Raw genomic sequence first — 23,462 nt, 5'->3', positions numbered from 1 at the left:
TAAAATTTCCAGTTTTATTCCTCTGTAAACAAAAAAGATATTGGAACCAGGAGTCTCTTCCTCTTGAAGAGTAATTGCAGCAAACACAAAGTTGAAGAAATAGTTAAAAAAACTGCATCCATTTCCGCTCCGAAACTGTCTCAAAAAAAGATAGTTTCTGGACTGTCCATCTCAGTTTTTGGTCCGGATAGGACAAAAAAATTCTGTTACATTCTCGTTCCTACTTTTCAACTAAAACAAGATAATTGGGGACCTTCCACCCAGATTCGACCTGCCACCCACCCTCTATCGTCATCTGGAGGAAGTGGCACATTACAAGGGCTACCACCTATGAGGTATAAATGTGCATTGTACATTAACTTCTTTTCTCTCTCTTGAAATAAGTTAGGTGTACATCTTAATTTTCGGTATCTGTTTAAATTGTGTAGTACTATCAGTTTGTGAGGACAGAAAAGATGAATTATAAAATTGTGACCAATTTAATTCGAAGAAAGACATGCGAGTCTTGTATACTACTCCCTCCGTTCACAAATATAAGATGTTTTAGATGTTTCAATACGGACTACCTGTGGATTGAAATGAGTGAACAAACACACTAAAATGCATCTATATTACATTTGAATCAGAAAAAAGTTAGAACATCTTATATAGTGAACAGAGGGAGTAGTTTGTATGGACAACTTTATTGCATATTTCACTTTTTTTTCGAAAAGGGGGTTTACCCCGGCCTCTGCATCAGAACGATGCATACGGCCATATTATTAAAACGCAAAAGGTTCAACAAAGGTCTCGTAGTCTCATACAAAATAACAAAAGCTCAACAAGGAGCATGAAAGGAAAGAAAAGGGGATAGCCACAACCGGCAGGCAAAAACAGATAGGAATTGCATATTTCACTTGAACAAGTCTACTGCCATTGCTCTCCTAGATTGTGTTTAAGATTCTTTAGATCCATATGTTTTTTTAAAGGAAAGGAAAACACCTTTTTGATTAGCAGCAGCAAACATGTAACTGACGGGCAGGTTCGATGTACATAACTGGAGGGGTTTGTTTAGAGCTTATTTGCATCTGTTTGTCTTACAAGCTTGCCTTTTGGGAGCTTATTTACATGTTCAGGCTCTCCTAGATTTTGTTTAAGATTCTTTTGATCCAGAGCCAGAATGGTTTACATAGCAGCAGCCATCCAACCATTCCCTGTAACTTGAAAAACTGAACGCCGGCCGACAGGTACATTGTACTAGTACATAACTTGTAATTTGTTTCTGTTTAAAGCTAGCTTGTCTTTCTTTGTCTGCCAAGCTTGCCAGGTTGACATACTGTGCTAATTTTCAGATGAAGGTGTTTACTATGGATGCTTTAGTTTGACTCCTTACCCTCCTGCTTGACATTCTAATTTGTTATTCTAAACAGGTTGACTTTGGAGGTTAATGTGATACACTGATACTCTACTTAAAAAAAATCAGTTTTATTCTTTTGTAAACAAAAAGATATTGGGTCTCTTCCTATTGAAGAATTTTTGCAGAAATAAAATTGAAGAAATATTGAGAAAATATTTCAAACTAAATGTTCCATTAAGAACTTCCAATCCAACGTCCACTCACAGTAAAGGCTCAAATATTTCAAACTGAAAGATCAGAAACCTTGCCTTAGGAAAGTTTTACATTCAACTGGCTCGTGAAAGGACTCTCAACTAATTAATGAAGACTTCCTAATCTCAAACTTTTGGAGCAAAAAAGAGGCTATAAATGATTCATCACAAGCTAAAACTTTGTCAGAAGAGTGTTTGCGATTGTTTGTAGAGTTTTGTTTTAAGTGTTTATTACCGAACTAGTTCAAGGCAATTCAAATTTAGTAAAACCAACATGATTTATTTATTTATCGATTGAGAATCCCAACATGACTTAACTAACCCCCATGTTTTGTTGAAATATTTTTCTGTTATAACCCAACAGGCTAAACATGTAATACAAGTAATCCATATTGCACTTGTCAGCTCTTTGTTTTCATATTCCTTTCAACAAGAAGCCATGCTTCCACATTCAGTTCCGTATTCTACGGAAGAAAATTTGCATCCATTTCCGCTCCGAAACTAACCAAAAAGAGATAGCTCTGGGTTGGTTGTCTCAGTTTTTGGTCCGGATAGGACAAAAGAATCTGGTCTGCTCTCGTTCCTACTTTCAACTAAAATGAGATTTCAAGTAGGGTATGGGACCTTCCACCCCTATTCGACCTATCAGCCTCTACTGTCATTGTGAAGAAGTGGCACACTACAGGGCTCCCACCTATGAGGTATAAATGTGCATTACACATTTACTTCTTTTTTCTTCTGAAGAAAAGTTAAATGTACATCCTAATTTCTTGCTATCTGTTTAAATTTTTCAGTATCAGTTTGCGTGGACAGAAAAAAGAATTACAAAGTTGTGACAAATTTAATTCGAATGAAAACGGGTAACTCTTCTATAGTTTGTATGGACAACTTTATTGCAGATTTCGTATGAACAAGACTACTGCCATTGCTCCCCTAGATTGTGTTTAAGATTCTTTGGATCCAAACATTTCCCTTTCTAAAAAGGGAAAGGAAAACACTGATCGATTAGCAGCAGCCAACATGTAACTGACGGGCAGGTTCGATGTACATAACCGGAGGGAGCTTACTTGCATCTGTTTGTCTGCTAAGCTTGCGTTCTGGGAGCAGGGTTTCAGTTGACATTCACAACTGTGCTGACCTTGCATAACAAGCAGTAGTTGACTATGGAAGTTATTGTGATACCCCTGTACAAGTAATTGGTGCTGACTTTTCTACCTCCACAAATAAAATATAACCTAATGTTTGACATTGGCTTAGTTAGGTGCCCTACATGCTCTGTTTACGTTATCCCTAAACGGCTAAACCAGACAAGCCATGTTGTGTCAACAAAGCAAACATTGCAGATACATGCTGTGCTTACCATGTTGTGTTACTCAGTTTTTGTCAACCCTTTGGTGGACATATAGGAATGGTTTGCGCCGGCGATATTTTTGAGCTGTTTAATCCTTGAATGGAAAACTAAAATTAGGTATATGCACTATAACATGAGATTTCTTTGGTACCCATGGTAGTGGCTCTATCTGGTATCCCATTGGGAGCTTAGTCATCCTTATCATAAACTTCTTTTATTTATCCATCATGCGGTGCAGATGATACTGCAATGCGATTACCCTATTATTTATCATCGGGTCAATCCGGCGTCAGGAAATTGAACTTAGATTACTCCAGGATCACATAAGACTTTCTTTTCTTTATGCAGACATGGACGCAGCGATAAGTTAGTTTATGGAAATATGTGCACAAGCATGGCGTTGAAAGAACCCTCATCAGCTGACACAGGGGCATGGCAACTGCCTATATAAACCATACTACTACAAACTCCAAAAACCACAACACAAACCAGAGTCTGGGATTCCAAACCCAAGAAGCTACCACATTTCTAGATCATCAGAAGATGAGGGTGGGTGCTCATGATCTGAAGCTCAAGGGGCTCAAGAGGTCTCTCAAGGAGCACAAGGCCAGGCTCTACATCATCCGTCGCTGCGTCGTGATGCTCCTAAGCTGGCATGACTGATCAAGCGATTCGGAGTGAATTTCTTCACAGCTTCTCTTACTTCTCTATCTGACTGGCCAACCTAGTGGCTGAAATTTTGGGTCTCTATCTCTGATGTATGTAACAGCTGTATATAACCTGTCAAAGTAGGAAGACTGGAAATGAAAGGCAACTTCTTTCTTGATGTGGTATCTCCAGAAATAATCTGAGGTTTATACCCCTTTGTCCCTTTTCTTCTTCTAAAACATGGCATGCATTTTGATGTGTGTTCGAGAAAAAAAAAGGAAATCAAAATTTTCTTGGCGCCGGGAACATAATCTAGCATATACCACAGGTGCAGTGGAGGGAGGTGAGACCAGCAGATTTGATATGGAATTTGTCATCCCATCATTAGTTGGTACCATTTCCAAGTCCGAGGCTGATGGCTTTTGATGCTTGATGCTCAATGCACCGATTTCTCTGAATGTTCACCTCACTCTCCTCTTATCAAACCTGCACCGAGTGTGATATCTCAGCAGTTTACAGGACAGTGGCCCGAGTTTAATTCCTACTGCAACGGACCCGGTTTATGGGGTTTTCGACGCGACCATGATCGGCTTGCCCTAGCAGTCTAATTAGCTTCCTACCCCAAAATTACAAAACAAGAGACACGTCCGAGCAGCGGACACACATTTCTTTGCTTGAGTACACCAATAATATCCTAACCGCAATTAGAAAAGATCTCAAAAGCTGGTCAGTGTGTAGGTGCTTGTGGGAGGGAGCACATAGCTTTTGCCAAAGCACAAAACAGTGCCTTCCTCGTTTTTGAAATAAAGGCTGATGGTGAAATGAACCATAGTGAAATGCGAGCCCACTTTGTGAAAGCTGATCAGTGCTCTGACTGTTCTACAGTTCCTTTTTGGCTCTTCTTTTGGGGATTACACATCTTCTAGATCTTTCTTCACATGTTTGTGTTGGTTTTGCTTTTCTTGGTTTCTCTCAGAAACTCTTCGCCTTTGAATGATTAAGCTGATACATCATTTGGCGGATCCGAAAAGAGGAAAATCTGCATCTGCTATCCCTCTGGTTCAGACCAGAGAAAGCTGAAATGTAAAGGCACTCAAGAGGTTACAGAATACTCGATGCCAAGCGATATCTTCCGGATGGGGTTATTCTTTCCTATGAACAATACAAACTTGTCTTTCGCTGTGCCATGGCCAAGGTTATGTTTTCATTGCCCGTAGGCCCGGTTTTCCTTACAAAAGGGGCCTTCCGTGAGGTTTTCGGTCCTGTTTTCTGTATAAACTGGATCAATTTTTTTCTGCTTAATGAATTGCGGAGCTCCTGGCCCTTTAGGTTTTCCAAGAGCAATTGTGTTTTCAGAGGTATGATATCCAACACTATTGGAATTTAGTACATAATTGAGTCTCATGTGATTTTTTTTCTTCTGGAATATGCATCTAAATGTGTGTCGTAAAAGAATTCTTAGTACTAAAGGAAAATGCCATGGTTTCTTTATCGAAAAGGAAGTATCACCCTGGGTCTATGCATCGACTGATGCCCGCAGCCTCAGGAGAACGACACGATGGCGAAAGCATAACAAGAAGAACCAAGAGCCAAAAACCTACAAACTGACCGAAAAAATAAAGCAAATAAGCAAGCCTACAAAGCTAAGAAAGAAGAACTAAACTAAAGACCTAGCAACGAAATACCAAAAAGCAGCTCCAGCTTAGGCATCATCAGGCGGTCCTGCGTGCACTTATATGAATTTTGGAGGAAAGGAAACAAATCTTCAGTTATTTTAGGCCATGAAAGAAAGAAATATTCACTCTAATGTGACAGTACTGCTTTGTTCCAAATATTATAGCCATGCTATATTACTAACATTATGTTGAGAAAACGAGTGCTTTTTTTCCTGTGTACCTAATTTGTCACATTGGGGAATAACACTTTGTTTGTAAAGGTAGCATTCGGTTCTGTACTGTGACGGAGGTCTCTGACTTTGATACCTTGGAGAAACATATGTTTGTCCTGTCCATCATAACTTTGGTAAAGTTTGAAATGTGCTAGCATTGTAGTACACTGTTAGAAACAGATGCATACATTGCAGCTTTCACTTTTATTGATTTTGTCTCATCAATTTCCTTTAGAAAAAGATATGAAGATGCGTGAAATAAGCGTACCTCATATGGTTAGGTTCTTTGTGATGGAATCAGCCATGCTCGCATTTTGCTGGATTTATTTCAGGCTTTCCAGCGATGTATGCGTGTTCATAGGGGTGCGTATATGCGAGCATCTGTGATTGTACTATGTTAAAAAAGATATAAAGATGCTACTCCCTCCGTTCATTTTTGTAAGTCGTTTCAGACAAGTGAAATTGAGCTGTTTTGCACACTGTCTGAAACATCTACAAAGCCTTATAAAAGTGAACGGAGGGAGTATAAAGATATAATTTGTGTACACCAAAAAATTCTCCTCCATATTTTTGAGCTGGCTATTTAGGTTAAAAATGAATCTTCGTCTCATGACTTTGGTTGGGGTGGCTGCTTTACGTTGAGTTATATGACGTTGTGGCTATGATGTTTTTGTAAGCAGAAAATTGTTGACCCCCTTGTAGATTATAATCTCTTGCATGCTCTATCCTTAGGTCGGTTTGTGCTTTATCCTGTTTTGGCCTGGACTTTGTTTCCCTCCCCTAGTGTTTAGCTATGGGCTATCATGAGGATTTTGCAAGGTTCTGTAGTAAGTTGAGGCTCTGTACATTGAACAATGCAGAGGCAGAGAACCCACCTTTTGGTGGGTTGGTAGAGTTGTTGAGGCACGACAGTATCCATTAGGGTTCAAATTCTAGCACTCACATTTACACAAGAGTTGGCGTGCATTAGGAATTTAGTGAATTTATGGATTTATTCCCGGCCTCCATTAATTATTCTGATTAATTAGGTATCTGGCTTGCATACTTCTTTCATGAGTCACATTGCCTTGTTGCGATGACAATAGAGTAATATTCGACTTTTATCCGTAAAATGTTGCAATGCTTCTATACCAAATCTACACCAATCTGCAAAATAGAAATTATGGCAAAAACCTACCTAGCTTCACATCTCAAAAATGTTGGAGCACAATACTTGAAATTATGGCAAAAACCTACCTAGCTTCACATCTCAAAAATGTTGGAGCACAATACTTGAACCTAACCAAGAGGAAAAGAGACACGTGCAATAAGAGAAGGATCTAGGCGGAGATAATTATATACTCCCTTCGTCCCAAAATAAGTGTCGCTGATTTAGTACAAAGTCAGGGAGTACATGAAGATGGAGAAGCACTTTGCATATACTATATATCAAGAGGTACCAATTCCACATCTTACTAGCTAGACATCACCATCAGGAGCCAGTAGAAAATCCCTAGCCTCTCTCTCTCTTTGACAAAATGGCCCATCAATTCCCCTCCTACCCTCCCTCACCAACCATTACAACCCAACCTCACAAAATAAACAATCAAGAGAGAGGGGGGCACGCATCAATGGTGACACGAAGGCCCTACATGATTGATACAGAACCTGATGCCTTCACAGAGGCCCTACCAGCTATGACAACATCAACCATCCATTCTTCTTCTTCCCTAGAAGCACTGGTACTAGTCTATGGGCTGGCTCCATGTGCTGCCGGCGCCAAAAATGTCGTAGGCACCGCTTGCCGTGGCGCCCATGGCGGCGGCGGGGTTCGCGGCGTTGGTGATTGAGTTCATGCAGCAGATGATCTCGCCCAGGGCGCACAGCCTGCTCTCCAGCTCCATCTTCTGTGTCTGCATCACCGAGTTCTGTGCTTGCAGTGCCACAAGGTTTTGGGTGGTCATGCCCAGCACCATGCTCAGTTGCTGGCTCTGGTTCTTCAGCTGATCCACCTGTTTTTGTCACAAAAATATTTTCTTCTTAGCAATATGTAGATTCTTTTTTTCCTCATGTTCTTGTTAGGTTTTCTTTCATGTAGAAGATGTGATGCTGCTAGTTTGATGAAACTCAACCTATTGCAAACTATAAGCAGCTCATGATGATGGATGAATTTGTGGTGTTGTTCAAAGTGTTAGGTAGGGGGCAACTGGTGGGGCATGGAAATCACAATAACTATGTTTTGTCTGAGCAGATATTTCAGGCGGGCCTTCGTTTTCATCGATTTTTGTTTTCACATGCTTGGGTGCATGCTCTCAAAAAAAAAACATGTTTTAAATATTAATGACAACTAAACAATTAAATTATGGACATGTACAAACTTTATGCTTATGTGCACTTATATAAATAGCATGCTTGGAAGGGTGTAACAAACCTGCGAGGAGAGGTCGTCGAGGTGTTGTTGCTTGCGCACCCTAGATCGGCGTGCCGACTCCCGGTTGGACTCCTTCCTCCTCTTCCTCCTCTTCTCCATCTGGGCCCGGAGGTCCGGGCAATCCTCAGCGGACCTGGAGCTCCGGGTCCCTTGGCTCGACGCGAACGAGGTCCCACTTGACATGGTCACCTCTCAACAACTTACAGCAGTTTCACTTGCTCTTATATCTAGAGTATAAAAACACACCTTGTAACAGCACTTGGGTACCTTTGTTACTCAGTGCTAGCTAGCTTGATTATGTTACTAGTAGTATGAACTCCAGCTACAGCTACAGAGCTACAGGGAGGTTAGGGAGAAGACGTAGAACCAGTAGAGGAAGACGACGGAGAAGGACTGGACGAGGCGAGTGATCGCTGCGCCGACCATAAATCCGGAGAGGAGATGCTCCGACAGGACCAGCAACAACATCTACACGTGCTACTGCGGTTCTATCATCAAGAACACAACAGACTCTTTTCTTTACCTTGCAAATGAAATTACCGATGTGTTCTGTTTTCAGATGCAAGTTTTGGTGCTGTGTGGCAAGAAATATATATTTTTATTTTTTGCCAGAAGCTCCCCTTGGAAATGAAACGGGTGCAGATCAAATTTGGGCAGAACCTCCCCTTGGAGATGGAGTGAACTGCAGAGGGAATTTTGGCAGAGCCTCCCCTGGAAATGGACGATGGGAGAAGGAATTTTTGGCAGAGCCTCCCCTGGAAAATGGATGATGAGGGGAGAATTTTTTGGCAGAACCTCCCCTGGAAATGGATGAGCGGAGAAACAAATTTGGGCAGAGCCTCCCCAAGTCAAAACCTAAGATTTGGGAAGAAGGATTTGGCTGAGGTGGCAGGCTTTTGCCCACTGTGGACGGGCTAGGCAGCAGCCAGGAAACAGACTGTGCTCTGCTCTGCTGTTTGCCAGCAAAGGGGCTCTCACAGCGGAGCGGAAGGAAACCTAGCAAGGGAGCTGGGGAAGAGGGGAAAAGGGAATTGAAGCTTGGTGGAGAGGCGGCATTTATAGCCGAAAAATGGGCGGTTTTAGCGAGAGAAACAATCGCGGAGGAAATTGGTAATGGTGGTGGTGGACGGGAAAGGTGAAAGGGATGGCGAGGTGTGCTCGGAATCTTCTGTGGCATCTGCTGGCAGCGTCAGGAATCATTTCATCCTGATTTTTGCCGTCCGTCCGTGGTTTCGGTTTGATTGCCTGCAACGTCATCCGCGGTTTAGCATTGGGAAGGAATTACTACTAGCCGAGAGTCGCTTTTGGGTAGAAAATGTAGAGAAACGGTGGTCGAGCTAAGAGTCATCGCCTTGAAGAGACGATTGCCCCTGCCGTATATTATTGTGAAATATGTAAGATCATCAAGTGTGAGCAAGGGATCATCGGAAAAGAAAAGAAGAGGACAGAGCTTCTTTTCATTTTATATTTTTGGTGTTCTAGGCTAGTAACGTGTATCTCAGGAAATCATTAGGTCATCATTGGACATTAACTAGTTTTGTGTCCACAGACAGAGGAGGCAGAATTAAAAAATTTGACCTCAAAGCGAAAGTATTTCACAAACTAAACTGTTTTCAAAAATATTTCACACCGCTGACCCTTTTGTGCAGCTCCCAACAGTAAGGCGCTGCACTCTACTGTGCAACTCCTTACAGTTAGGCGCTGCACAGTGTAGTGCAGCTCCTTACAGCTAGGCGCTGCACAGTGTGGCGCCTGTGTGTTAGGCGCTGCACAATAAGAGTGTAGCGCCTTGCTGTTGGGCGCTGCATATTAGAGGTCAGCTGAGTGAAATATTTTTAAACATAGTTTAGTTTGTGAAATAGTTTCGTCCGGAGGTCAAATTTATGTTTTTTGCCGACAGAGGAATTGGTTGGCCTGCCACAGTCGTTGAGATCTTATGGGCAATTGTTTCGTTCCTGTCCCTTAGTTTCACGTTTATGACAACAATTACCCAATTTAGCAGTCTTTTTCCCTACATTTTTTACCCAATTTAAGTAAACTTGCGGCAAAATTACCTTGTTAACAATGGGAAGGAAGTAACTAAATCAGTAAATGACTTGTTAGACTTAGAGGCTGACAAAGCCATGGAGATCCTTCGTAATATTGTGACAGTAAAACCTATGAATGATAGTGAAATTAATGCACTTGGGGTTAGGGCGCTAGAAAGTCTGTGCGAGGACTAGTACCCAATAGTGTGTTAGATGATGAGGATGATGGGATGGTTGCAGAGGGGTATACGGCTCCTTTGCAACCAGAGGATGACCTACAAACTGACCTCGGTCATGAGGACTCGAAGGTGGCGCAGGATAAACCAAAACGTTTCTGGAAGAAGAAGGTTTATCCAATATCTGCGGTTCATAGAAGCATGAGAATAAGATTCAAACAAAAATTTCATGATGAAAAATGAAAGGAATATTTTGGAGTAGCAGAGGTCTGGCGGAGTTGGCTAAAAGGCTAAAAGAAGGTTCCTTGTGGAAACATCACTAGAACAAAAACTAGACTTTATTGCCTTACTAGAGACGGGTAGGGACAATTTTACGTCGCAGTTTCTTCGTACCGTATCCGGTGGCCTCAATTTTGATCGGCCTTGTTTACCACGAAGGGGAAGATTCGGCGGGATCTTACTTAGGGTCAAGTGCGAAACGCTAGAAGTGGCGAGTGTCATACTTGGAGACTTTGCCGTTAAGTTTCGGGTGCGCTCGAAAATAGATGGGTTCAGATGGGCACTAGTTGTCGTTTGCGGAGCGGCGTAACCACAACTTAAACTAGATTTCCTGGCGGACCTTGTGTGGGTTTGTGGGCATGAGATGTTACCTATCTTGGTAGGGGGAGATTTTAACATGATCACAAGGAGAGAAGCAAAGAATAATGACAACTTCGATGGAAGAAGGTCATTCATGTTTAACACTATTATCGAGAGTCTTGACCTGAGGGAGATTGACCTCACTGATGATCCATAAGTATAGGGGATCAATCATAGTTCTTTCGATAAGTAAGAGTGTCGAACCCAACGAGGAGCAGAAGGAAATGACAAGCGGTTTCAGCAAGGTATTTTCTGCAGGCACTGAAATTATTGGTAACAGATAGTTTGATATTAAGGTAATTTGTAACAAGCAAGTAATAGTAACAGTAACAAAAGTGCAGCAAGGTAGCACAATCCTTTTTGTAGCAAAGGACAGACCGGAATGGTCTCTTATAATAAGCAAAGTGTTCTTGAAGACACACGAGAATTTCTTCTAGTCACTTTCGTCATATTTGTTTGACTCACGTTCGCTGCATTGATAATTTAATATGTGGGTGGACCGGTGCTTGGGTATTGTTCTTACTTGAACAAACCTCCCACTTATGATTAACCCTTCTCGCAAGCATCCTCAACTACGAAAGAAGAATTAAGATAAAATCTAACCATAACATTGAACATATGGATCCAAATCAGCCCCTTACAGAATAGCTCATAAACTACGGTTTAACCTTCTGTCGCTCTAATAACCCAGTGTCTAATAACTACTCCATAATGCATTCCCTTAGGCCCAAAGTTGGTGAAGTGTTATGTTGTCGACGTTCACATAACACCACTAAGGGAGTCAAGAACATACATATCATCAAAATATCGAACGAATACCCAATTCACATGATTACTGATGACAAGACTTCTCCCATGTCCTCAAGAACAAAAGTAACTACTCACAAAATATATTCATGCTCAAGATCAGAGGGGTATTGAATATCATAATAGATCCGAACATACGATCTTCCACTAAATAAACCATAGCATCAACTACAAGATGTAATCAACACTACTAGCAACCTGCAGGTATCAATCTGAGGTTTTGATACAAAAATTGAATACAAGAGATGAACTAGGGTTTGAGATGAGATGGTGTTGTTGAAGATGTTGATGAATATTGGCCCTCCCAAGATTAGAGGGTTGTTGGTGATGATGATGGCTTTGATTCCCCCCTCCCGGAGGAAAGTATCCCCAGTGGAATCTCTCTGCCAGAGAGCAAAAGTGTTCCTGCCCAAGTTTCGCCTCGAGACGGCGGCGCTCCGTCTCGAAAGTCCTCTCCTTATTTTTTTTCTAGGAAAAATGGGCTTAATACCAGAAGATGGGCACTGGAGGCTGGCCAAGGGCCCCACTACCCACCAGAGCGCGCCAGGGGGGTGGTAGGCGTGCCCTGGTGCCTAGTGGGTACCTGGGTGTCCCCCTCTGGTGTTTCTTTTCTCCAATAATTTTTATATATTCCAAAATAAATCTCCATAAAATTTCAGCTCATTTGGAGATGTGCAGAATAGGTATATCTGACATAGCTTTTCCAGGTCCTGACTTCCAGCTGCCAGTAATCTCCCTCTTTGTGTAAACCTTACATATTATGAGAGAAAAGGCATTAGAATTACTCCACAGAGTTTTATATTGATTGAAAACACTATAAATAACAGTAGGAAAACATGATGCAAAATGGATGTATCAACTCCCCCAAGTTTAGACCTTGCTTGCCCTCAAGCGAAAGCCGGCATCGATAATGATGTCCACATGTTTAGAGAGAGAGAGAGGTGTTGTTAAAACAGAATACAAACATAGTAGCATCATGATTATTATTATAACAACAATATTTATTATCATATAACTTCTAATGATCAAGTAATAATTCATCACAACATCAAAGTATAAGGCATAAATTTTCTTGAAAACTAACAAACTATGTTCTCAGTCAACAATGCAATTGCAATTCATCATATATTTTCAAGAAGGGTCTCGTGTCGGAGCTTTTTAGCAAGTCCACATACTCAACCATCATTTAGTATTATATGATTTCTAACACTCACAACATATATATGGAGCAAAAGTTTCAGCCAGACACATAGAAAGATAGGGGCTTATAATTTTGCCTCCCAACTTATTCACCTCAGGGGTGATGTCAACAATAATAACACATGATCACTCATATCCAACTGGACATATGTGCCTAGATCTTTCTCCATCACACGATGCTTGCAAAGGAGAAAAATAAAAAGGAATAGAGGAGAACACTATTGACTCTTGACACGTCTCCAACGCATCTATAAATTTTTATTGTTCCATGCTATTATGTTGGATGTTTTATATGCATTATTACGCTATTTTATATCATTTTTTGGGACTAGCCTATTAACCCAGTGCTCAGTGCCAGTCGTTATTTTTTCCTTTTTTTTCTTTACAGTAAATCAATACCAAACGGAGTCCAAATGGAACGAAACATTTTGACATTTTTTCTTGGTCACAAGACACCCTAGTAGCTTTGGGAGGAGGCCGGAAGGGCCACAAGATGGACACAAGCTCAGCGGGTCCACTCCCAAGCTTGTGGGCCCCTCGTGGCTCCTCTAACCTTAATTCTTAATATATAAATACCCAAATATTACCCGAAGACCAGAGTGCACACCAAAAATTACTTTTCCGCTGCCGCAAGGTTTTGTCTTCGTGAGATCCCATCCGGGGACCTTTTCCGGTACTCTGCCAGAGGGGGATTCGATCACGGATGACTTCTACATCAACCTTGTTGCCCTTCCGATGATGTGTGAGTAGTTTACCACAGACCTATGGGTCCATAGCTAGTAGCTAGATGCCTTCTCTCTCTTTGATCTTCAACACAATGTTCTCCTTGATGTTCTTGGAGATCTATTCGATGTAATCTTCTTTTGCGGTGTGTTTGTTGAGATCTGACGAATTGTGGGTTTATGATCAAATTATTGTTGGGAAACGTAGCATGCAATTTCAAAAAAATTCTTATGCTCACGCAAGATTATCTAGGAGACGCATAGCAACGAGAGGGGGATAGTGTGTCCACATATCCTCATAGACCGAAAGCGGAAGTGTTTGCCAATGCGGTTGATGTAGTCGAACTTATTCTCGTTCCGACCAATCAAGCACCGAACGTACGACACCTTCGAGTTCTGCACACGTTCAGATCGATGACGTCCCTTGAACTCTTGATCCAGCAAAGTGTTGAGGAAGAGTTGCGTTAGCACGACGGCATGGTGAGGGTGCTGGTGAAGTGATCCACGCAGGGCTTCGCCTAAGCACTACGTGAATATGGCTGGAGGCGTAAACTGTGGAGGGGGGCACCGCACACGGCTAGGAATCAATATTGTGTGTTCTAGGCGTCTCCCCCTTCATATATATAGGTGGGAGGGAGAAGGAGCAGCCAAGGGGGCGCCCAAGTAGGAGGAATCCTACTTGGGGCCCTAGTGCAATTCGGCCCCTCCCTCCTTACCATATCTTTGCGGAGGGGGAAGGAAGGAGGAGGGAGGAGAAAAGGAAGGGGGAGGCCGAATCCCTCCCCTTCCTTTCTCTCTTCTCCTCTTTCCTTCCCCTCCTATTTTGGCCTACATGGGGCGCACCAGCCGCTCAGGGGCTGGTCTGTCCACTTCTTGGCCCATTAGGCCCATGTAGTTGTCGGGGGATGCCCGGAACCCCTTCCGGTGACCCGATACATACTCGGTACCCCCGGAACACTTCCGGTGTCTGAATACTATCGTCCTATATATAAATCTTTACCTCTCGACCATTTCGAGACTCCTCATCATGTCCATGATCTCATCCGAGACTCCAAACAACATTCGGTCACCAAATCACATAACTCATATAATACAAAAGCGTGCGGACCCTACGGGTTCGAGAACTATGTACACATGACGAACACACCTCTCCGGTCAATAACCAATAGCGGAACCTGGATGCTCATATTGGCTCCCACATATTCTACGAAGATCTTTATCGGTCAAACCGTTATGACAACATACGTTATTCCCTTTGTCATTGGTATGTTACTTGCCCGAGATTTGATCGTCGGTATCTTCATACCTAGTTCAATCTCGTTACCGGCAAGTCTCTTTACTCGTTCTGTAATGCATCATCCCGTAACTAACTCATTAGTCACATTGCTTGCAAGGCTTCTTATAATGTGCATTACCGAGAGGGCCCAGAGATACCTCTCTGATACTCGGAGTGACAAGTCCCAATCTCAATCTATGCCAACCCAACAAACACCTTCGGAGATACCTGTAGAGCATCTTTATAGTCGGAGGAATATGTATTTGACATTAAGAAAGCAGTAGCAATAAAACTGAATGATCATTATGCTTAGCTAACGGATGGGTCTTGTCCATCACATCATTCTCCTAATGATGTGATCTCGCTCATCAAATGACAACACATGTCTATGGCTAGGAAACTTAACCGTCTTTGATCAACGAGCTAGTCAAGTAGAGGCATACTAGGGACATGGTGTTTTGTCTATGTATCCACACATGTATCAGGTTTCCGGTTAATACAATTCTAGCATGAATAATAAGCATTTATCATGAATAAGGAAATATAAAATAACAACTTCATTATTGCCTCTAAGGCATGTTTTCTTCAGTCTCCCACTTACACTAGAGTCAATAATCTAGATTACATTGTAATGATTCTAACACCATGGAGTCTTGGTGCTGATCATGTTTTGCTCGTGGAAGAGGCTTAGTCAATGGGTCTGCCACATTCAGATCCGTGTGTATTTTGCAAATCTCTATGTCTCCCTCCTTGACTAGATAACAGATCGAGTTGAAGCGTCTCTTGATGTGTTTGGTCTTTTTGTGAAATCTGGATTCCTTCGTGTCGATGTCAAAACCGGCGGATCTCGGGTAGGGGGTCCCGAACTATGCGTCTACGGTTGATGGTAACAGGAAACGGGGGACACGATGTTTACCCAGGTTCGGGCCCTTACTATGGAGGTAATACCCTACTTCCTACTTGATTGATCTTGATGAATATGAGTATTACAAGAGTTGATCTACCACGAGATCGTAATGGCTAAAACCCTAGAAGTCTAGCCTGTATGATTATGATTGCCTCTACGGACTAAGCCCTCCGGTTTATATAGACACTGGAGGGGACTAGGGTTGTACAAAATCAGTTACAGAGAAAGGAATCTTCATATCCGGGCACCAAGCTTGCCTTCCACGCCAAGAGAGTCCCTATCCGGACACAAACAAGAGTCTTCGGTCTTGTATCTTCACAGCCCATCAGTCTGGCCCATGTCAACAGGCCGGACGCCCGAGGACCCGTTAATCCAGGACTCCCTCAGTAGTCCCCGAACCAGTCTTTCAATGATGATGAGTTCAGCGTGCAAATTGTCTTCGGCATTGCAAGGCGGGTTCCTCCTCCGATTTCTTCAAGTACCTGCCTTAAAGAGCAGTATTCGGCTTTCCATTAAATGTCGCGCCCATCGACTTCCACACCTTCATGACTTCAGCTTCCACGTGTCGAGCGAATACGAGAGGTCGGGGTATTTTTGCACATATCACCCTGACCATGTAAGAAAGGCGCCTATTTAAATAGATTGGGATCTTCAGATCCATTCCACACCGAGCGAGGAATCCTCAGAGCTTGCTAGGAGAAACCATTCCAACATGGCTAGTGCTCCCAGCTCTTCCTCCTGTCCCCATGGCCCCGGAAAAGGCGATTGGGAGAAATGTTCTGTATCCCACAGTTAGCTAGTGAAGCTGCAGACACAGGGATCCCCCCCCCCCCGCGGATCTAGTCCCCGTTCGAGAAGGATTGACTTCCTTCAATGGCGGGGCTCAGGCAGAGAATTTCCCCAATCCATCCAGGGGAACGAGTGTTCTTCATTCCCTACTTGTTGAGAGGCGTTGGATTTCCAATCCACCCGTTCCTCCGAGGGCTTCTAAAGTATTATGGCCTCCAACTGCACAATTTCACTCCTGCCTCCATCCAGCACATCGCGGGTTATGTTGCTGTTTGTGAGCTATTCCTGGGTTGTGAGGCCCATTTTGAATTATGGAGGAAACAATTCTGCCTCGTCCCTCGTAGCCAAGAGGGATCAATATTTGAAGTGGGCGGAGCCGAGGTATGGCGCATCGCCGGGACCGGATACCTGTCCGGCACACCAAAGAAGGCATCCGAAGAGTGGCCTTCCGAATGGTTCTATATCGAGGACGTCACCCTTCCCGACCCAGTCCGAATGGGTCTTCCCGAATTTTCAAGTGTTCCGTTGAAGAAAGGCCACAACTGGCGCCCTCGGAGCCTCGAGGAGGAAGATAATGCGGAAGTCCATCAATTGATGAGCAAGATAAAGACGATCGCCCAGTCCAGATTATCAATAGTCGAGGTAATGGAGACTTCCATAGTACGAGGGGTTCATCCACTCCAATACAGAATGCTTCCCATGTGGCACTATATGGGGAAGATGACGCCTCCTGCTGCGGCCAGAAGGGTCTGAACACCCCCGCCGCTTTGGCCAAAATACTGGCCGAACTATACAAAGGGGAGAAAGAGGAATTCACTCGTGTTAAGCACCGAGATGGATTTTCCATGTACAATACTCCTAGCTGGGTGAGTTCCAATCCCACTACTCTACTCAATCTACTCCCCGTGTCACTTTCCATGGACATTAATCCGTCCATTTGTAACAGGAATGGCGGAAGATCACCAAGGGGCTCCACGGCCCTGCCCCACAGCCAGAGGACCACAACCGGGACCTTGACCCCAGATTCGAAGAGGATCCAGACATATTCATGACGCTCAAGGACGGGGTGTTTTACCAGGTGAGCTACGACGGCACGAAACTGGCCATCACCATCGACTATCCTGGTCTTCTCCCTACCTCACATGTAAGTAACTAGGAGACATCTCTTCTAAAAGAGCTTCCTCGTTACGCCTCACCCACCGTACTGCCTCGTGCTCCAAAGGGGAGGCGCTCGGCACGCCATACTACACCTGAGGCGACTCATAAGAGATCGTTGCCTACGCCGTGCAGGCCTTCGAAGAGGAAGGCAAATGAAAACATGGCCGAGCCTTTATCAAAGAGGTATGGCGTTTTAAATATGCTCCTAGGCTGTCACATCAAAGTGTGACATTGTCCGTTATGTCTTATTAGGAAGAACGTTCGCCGTACTATGTCCGGGGATCCTGCCAGTCATGCCTCCACCAGCCAGATTCCAGACCCTGCCTTAAGGACATAGGCTGACGTGGGAGTGACGCTGGATTGTCCTTCTGCAGAGGATTTGGATGATGTATCCGCCACAAACTCTGTAGTGGAAAACACCATGAATCATCAGCGCCGGCAGGCTGCTCTTCACGACCCCGGCTTTACAAAAGAGGCATTCAACGCCTTCAGCTCGGCTGATGCATATATCCGAGCTGCTCGAGATGGGCTTACCAGAGCCACAAACCAACATTTGAAAGATATGCGAGTAAGTACACATTTGTACAAATCTGATAATTATATACCAGTAGCCCCCGAGACTTGAAACAGTTAATACAACTGATTTAAGGATCATTGTATAACCAGGTGCTCACAGAGAAGAACAACCTGTTGTCTCAAGAGCTGGAAAAGTGTCAGACCCGGCTAGCTGCTGCTACCGCTGAACTGGAGAAATCCAAGAAGGTATCACCTGGTAATGTGTCCCTCCATCGAGAAAAGCAGAATTATATACCAGCAATGCTAACACAGTTGCATATCTTATGGCAAGATCGTCAGATCATCCGGGAGAGGCACTGGAAGTCGCCCAAGCGGGTGAACAAGGAACCAAAAGGCAACAGGCCACGGGTGAACGTATACTGACACGGGTCAGGGAGGAGAAAAACAAACTCCAGGATTCCAACACCCAGCTAGGCGAAGAACTGAAAGATGTGCAGGCCCAGTTGGCTGACTGCGTGAAGGAAAATAAGAGGCTGCGAGGCGGCATATTTAGTATGTGTTCAATCTTACCTCCGTGTAGTTCAGCGAGGAAAGGAACTGACAGAGTTATGTGTGTAGGTATGCTGACTGGCCGTCCCGAAGAGGAGATGTACTGATCTTCGGGTGATCTGCTACAAGAGCTGTCGTAAATGCACGAGCGAGCTCGGCAGGCGATGCAAAGTGTTGCCAAGGCCTTATGGCCATCCGCCTCCCCTCCCGGAAGATGGAGGAGCGTGTAACTATTCAAGGGAGCGCGGTGGCGTTTCCGATTGTGGAAGATATCAGCCTGCCGGGAAGGTGCACGAGAGGCCTGGGCCATGGTGAAAACACGATACACCAAGCTTGATCCGAATCATATGGCCTGGGTCGGGCCTAAAGGGTCAGATGGAAAAGAAATTCCAGTTAGTTTGGTATATGACTAGGTAAAGATAGCCGCCAAGTATTCCCAACAGGATTGTAAGCTAGATAGCCTGTTAGATGGCATAGAGGAAGAAGTTTTTGAGTCCAAGTTACTATGTAATTCAATTGACAAATTTGTCCCTAGCTGGATTGTAAAACGATTGTCATGGCGGACCTTTTCGCTTCGACCTCTGGACCCGCAGTGCGGAGTGTTTCCGAATACCCGCTCGGTAATATATACCGGGGTATGCGTGGAAACCAGGCGTAGGGGTCATAGTTGCTTGAACATACAAGTTGTATCCGGCTAGCTATGTTATATTACATTGTAATTGTAAGAAACATCTTCTAGAGAGAATAGTTCCGTTAAGGGTTCCTTTCCCTGGGTGATTATGCGTTAACGTGCATGCCCGAACTATGATTGAAAAATCGCAGCATACGTAACATCTGGGGGTTCATAGTGTAATGAGTAAAAAAAACATCTTTAGTCCGTCGACCGAATATTCCCTTAAGAACGCTAGCTTTCGGCTTCACCCAGTCTGAGGTACACATCTGGATGATCTAGCAGTAACAATCGCAGAGGTGCTCCCTTTATGCCCTAGCCGAACTAACAGGAACGTAGGGCATACGCGTAGGAGCCAGACAACCCAGCTTGGCCAAAACTTAAGTCATCGATGCATATAATGGCGAAGAAAAGGTACATATGCGGAAAAAGACACATATGTGGTGAGCTTAATGCTCGGAAAATAATAATAAGCTTTTGTAAAAGAAGCCCCCGAGTATAATGGACGTTGAAAGTGCAACTATCCCTAGGTGGTTTTGGTAATTCCTAACAACATATAGCTCATTGGGCTAATACTATTCCAAGAAAAATATTTCAGGAAAAGCTCAATGAATGGCATGGCATGGATGAGGAAAGTGGATCCCTCAAAATACTAAGGATAAAAGGATTGGCTCAAGCTCAAAACCTCAAGACTCTACATTTCACATTTTAGTGATCCAAGATCACATTGAGTCTATAGAAAAAGCCAATACTATCAAGGAGGGATGAGGTGTTGCTTAATGAGTTTCTTGCTCCATAGTGCTTGGTGATATGCTCCCAAAACCCTCAACTACTTTCTCATATCCTCATATGACCTAAACCAAAATTCAAACTCGGCCCCACCGATTCTTTCTATCCGGCGCCACCGAGTTCAGATGTCATAGCCACTGCCACAAACCCTAGGCAAATCGGTCCTCACCGATAGGGATCTCGGTCTCACCGAGATGGGATTGTAATCTCTCCATTTCCCTTAGTAACATTTCGGTCTAACCGAAGTGAGCGATCGGTCCCACCGAGATTGCAATGTAAACTCTCTTTTTCCTTTTCGTAATATTTCGGTCCCACCGAAATGAGCGAACCGGTCCCACCGAGTTTACCTGACCAACTCTCTGGTTAGCTTATTACCAAAATCGGTCTCACCAAGTTTGTGTAATCAGTCTCATCGAGATTACGGTATGCCCTAACCCTAACCATATCGGTCCTACCGAGTTGCATGTCGGTCCCATCGAAAACCCTAACGGTCACTAGGTTTACTAAATCGGTCTGGCCGATTTTGTTGATTCGGTCCCACCAAGATTGGTAAATTGTGTATAACGGTTAGATTTTGTGTGGAGGCTATATATACCCCTCCACCTCATCTTCATTCGTGGAGAGAGCCATCAGAATGAACCTACACTTCCAACTTACCATTTCTGAGAGAGAACTACATACTCATGTGTTGAGGCCAAGATATTCCATTCCTACCATATGAATCTTGATCTCTAGCCTTCCCCAAGTTGCTTTCCACTCAAATATTCTTTCCACCAGATCCAAATCATATGAGAGAGAGTTGAGTGTTGGGGAGACTATCATTTGAAGCACAAGAGCAAGGAGTTCATCATCAACACACCATTTGTTACTTCTTGGAGAGTGGTGTCTCCTAGATTGGCTAGGTGTCACTTGGGAGCCTCCGACAAGATTGTGGAGTTGAACCAAGGAGTTTGTAAGGGCAAGGAGATCGCCTACTTCGTGAAGATCTACCGCTAGTGAGGCAAGTCCTTCATGGGCGATGGCCATGGTGGGATAGACAAGGTTGCTTCTTCGTGGACCCTTCTTGGGTGGAGCCCTCCGTGGACTCACGCAACCATTACCCTTTGTGGGTTGAAGTCTCCATCAACGTGGATGTACGATAGCACCACTTATCGGAACCACGGCTCAAAAATCACCGTGTCTCCAAATTGCGTTTGAAATCTCCAAACCCTTCCCTTTACATTCTTGCAAGTTGCATGCTTTACTTTCTGCTGCTCATATACTCTTTGCATGCTTGCTTGAATTGTGTGAAGATTGCTTGACTTTTGCTAAGATAGCTAAAATCTGCCAAAGACTAAAATTGGGAAAAGGTTAAGTTTTTAATTGGTCAAGTAGTTTAATCACCCCCCTCTAGACATACTTCAAGATCCTACAAGTGGTATCAGAGCTTTGGTCTCCATTTGCTTTGATTTCCATAGCTTTTGGTGGTCATAGCCTTGGTTTCACAACCTAGGAGAGTATGGCGTCTAGCGAGGGAAACTATCACCGTAGAGGTCCTTACTTTGATGGTACTAATTTTGCTAGTTGGAAGCATAAGATGAAAATGCATATTCTCGGACATAACCCCGCCGTTTGGGCTATTGTGTGTATTGGATTGCAAGGTGAATTCTTTGATGGGAGGGAACCAAATCGTGAAGCTAGTGCTGAAGAGTTGAAGATGCCCCAATACAACGCTCAAGCTTGTGATATCCTCTTCAACGGATTGTGCCCCGAAGAATTCAACAAAATCAGCTGTCTTGAGAATGCAAAGGAAATTTGGGATACTTTGATTGATATGCATGAAGGTACTGACTCCGTCAAGGAATCCAAATTGGATGTGCTCCAAAGTCAACTTGACAAGTTCAAAATGAAGGATGGTGAAGGTGTCGCTGAAATGTACTCTAGGCTTGCTCTTATCACAAATGAGATTGCAGGCTTAGGAAGTGAAGAGATGACCGACAAATTGATCATCAAGAAGATCCTAAGAGCATTGGATGGAAAATATGATACCGTGTGCACATTGATCCAAATGATGCCCAACTACAAGAATCTCAAGCCAACGGAAGTCATTGGAAGAATTGTTGCTCATGAGATGTCACTCAAGGATAAGGAGGAACTTCACAACAAGTCAAGTGGTGCTTACAAAGCCTCATGTGAAGCTCCTACATCCTCAAGTGAGAAACAAACCTTCAATGAAGAATTGAGCTTAATGGTGAATAACTTCAACAAATTCTACAAGAGTAGAAGCAAAGAGAGAAACTCCAAGTCAAGGTCCTACAATGACAAAAGATCTTCCAGTCGAGAGTGAAATTGCTACAATTGTGGGAGACCCGGACACTATTCCAATGAGTGTACGGCACCCTACAAAAGAAGAGAAGATTCTCCCAAGAGAAGAAGTAGAAGAGAAGAATCACCGCCAATAGAGAGAAGGAGTAGAGATGATTGTTATGAACGAAGAACATCCCGGAGAAGCAAGGATTCAGAAAGGAAGGACAAGTCATCAAAGAGCTACACAAAACGAAGACATCAAGCTCATGTTGGTGAATGGGTATCCGGTTCCGACTCTGAACATCTCTCCGAGAGAAGCTATCACTCCGACTCCGAACATACTCAAGATGAAGGTGTTGCCGGTCTAGCACTTGTGTCAACCAACTCCTACGACATATTTGATTCACCAAATGAAGGACTTGGAAGATGCTTCATGGCTAAAGGCCCTAAGGTAACACACCCTGAGTATGATGATTTCAATAGTGATGAAGATGACTTGTTAGGTGATGATGATTTACTTATTGACAACTCTAGTGATGAATACTATGATGAAACGTCAATTAATCATGCTAATCAGGATAAAACGAATGACAATGATAAGGAGAAGATTGAGCTTCTTACTAAAGAACTAAACACTCTTAAGTTAGCTCATGAAACTATCTTAGAAGATCATCGAGAACTTTTAAGGACTCATGAGAAGTTACGCTTTGAAAAGCTCAACCTTGAGCAAGAGCATGAGCTCTTAAAAGCAATCCATGATGATCTTCGCAAGAAAACTTCTTCTTACATTGCCAAGCGTTTACTCTTATCTACTTACATGCCTCAAGTCAAGTCTAGTAACAAAAACAAGAAGGATTCTTCCTCTAGTAGTAACAATAATCATGATAAATCCAATATTGTTGCTTCTAGTAGTTCTCTTGATTCCACTAATGATTCTCTTAGCCAAGTTACACTTGAGCAAGAAAATAGCTTATTGAAGGGAATTATAGAGAAAGGTGTTTACAAGAGCCTTGCCGGGAGTAAGCAATTCGAGGAAATTGTGCGCAAGCAAGGAAGGCACCGGAAGA

General features: G+C 43.4%; 2 protein-coding genes across 2 annotated transcripts; one reads left to right on the top strand and one right to left on the bottom strand.

The window, feature by feature from the left end:
- Positions 1-3,377: 3,377 nt before the first annotated feature.
- Positions 3,378-3,795, top strand: LOC119305477. The gene has a single exon (XM_037581989.1). It carries the CDS (start codon positions 3,482-3,484, stop codon positions 3,599-3,601), a length of 120 nt encoding a protein of 39 aa, XP_037437886.1. The 5' UTR covers positions 3,378-3,481; the 3' UTR covers positions 3,602-3,795.
- A 3,012-nt stretch (positions 3,796-6,807) lies between these two features.
- LOC119308789 (bZIP transcription factor 44-like) lies at positions 6,808-8,927 on the bottom strand. Its single transcript, XM_037584937.1, has 2 exons — positions 7,885-8,927; positions 6,808-7,465 (listed from the first exon to the last, which is right to left on the bottom strand). Exons 1-2 carry the CDS (start codon positions 8,065-8,067, stop codon positions 7,199-7,201), a joined length of 450 nt encoding a protein of 149 aa, XP_037440834.1. The 5' UTR covers positions 8,068-8,927; the 3' UTR covers positions 6,808-7,198.
- Between the last annotated feature and the right edge of the window lie 14,535 nt (positions 8,928-23,462).

This window comes from Triticum dicoccoides, chromosome 5B (genome assembly GCF_002162155.2).
Source record: "Triticum dicoccoides isolate Atlit2015 ecotype Zavitan chromosome 5B, WEW_v2.0, whole genome shotgun sequence".
Lineage (NCBI taxonomy): Eukaryota > Viridiplantae > Streptophyta > Magnoliopsida > Poales > Poaceae > Triticum > Triticum dicoccoides.
This window is presented reverse-complemented; position numbering and strand designations above follow the sequence as displayed.

Bases quoted from the DNA above. Each gene is read 5' to 3' on its own strand.
- LOC119308789 (XM_037584937.1), bottom strand. From the start codon at position 8,067: ATGTCAAGTGGGACCTCGTTCGCGTCGAGCCAAGGGACCCGGAGCTCC. The intron at 7,466-7,884 runs GTTTGTTACACC...TGACAAAAACAG, and splicing joins TCGACGACCTCTCCTCGCAG to GTGGATCAGCTGAAGAACCA.
- LOC119305477 (XM_037581989.1), top strand. From the start codon at position 3,482: ATGAGGGTGGGTGCTCATGATCTGAAGCTCAAGGGGCTCAAGAGGTCT.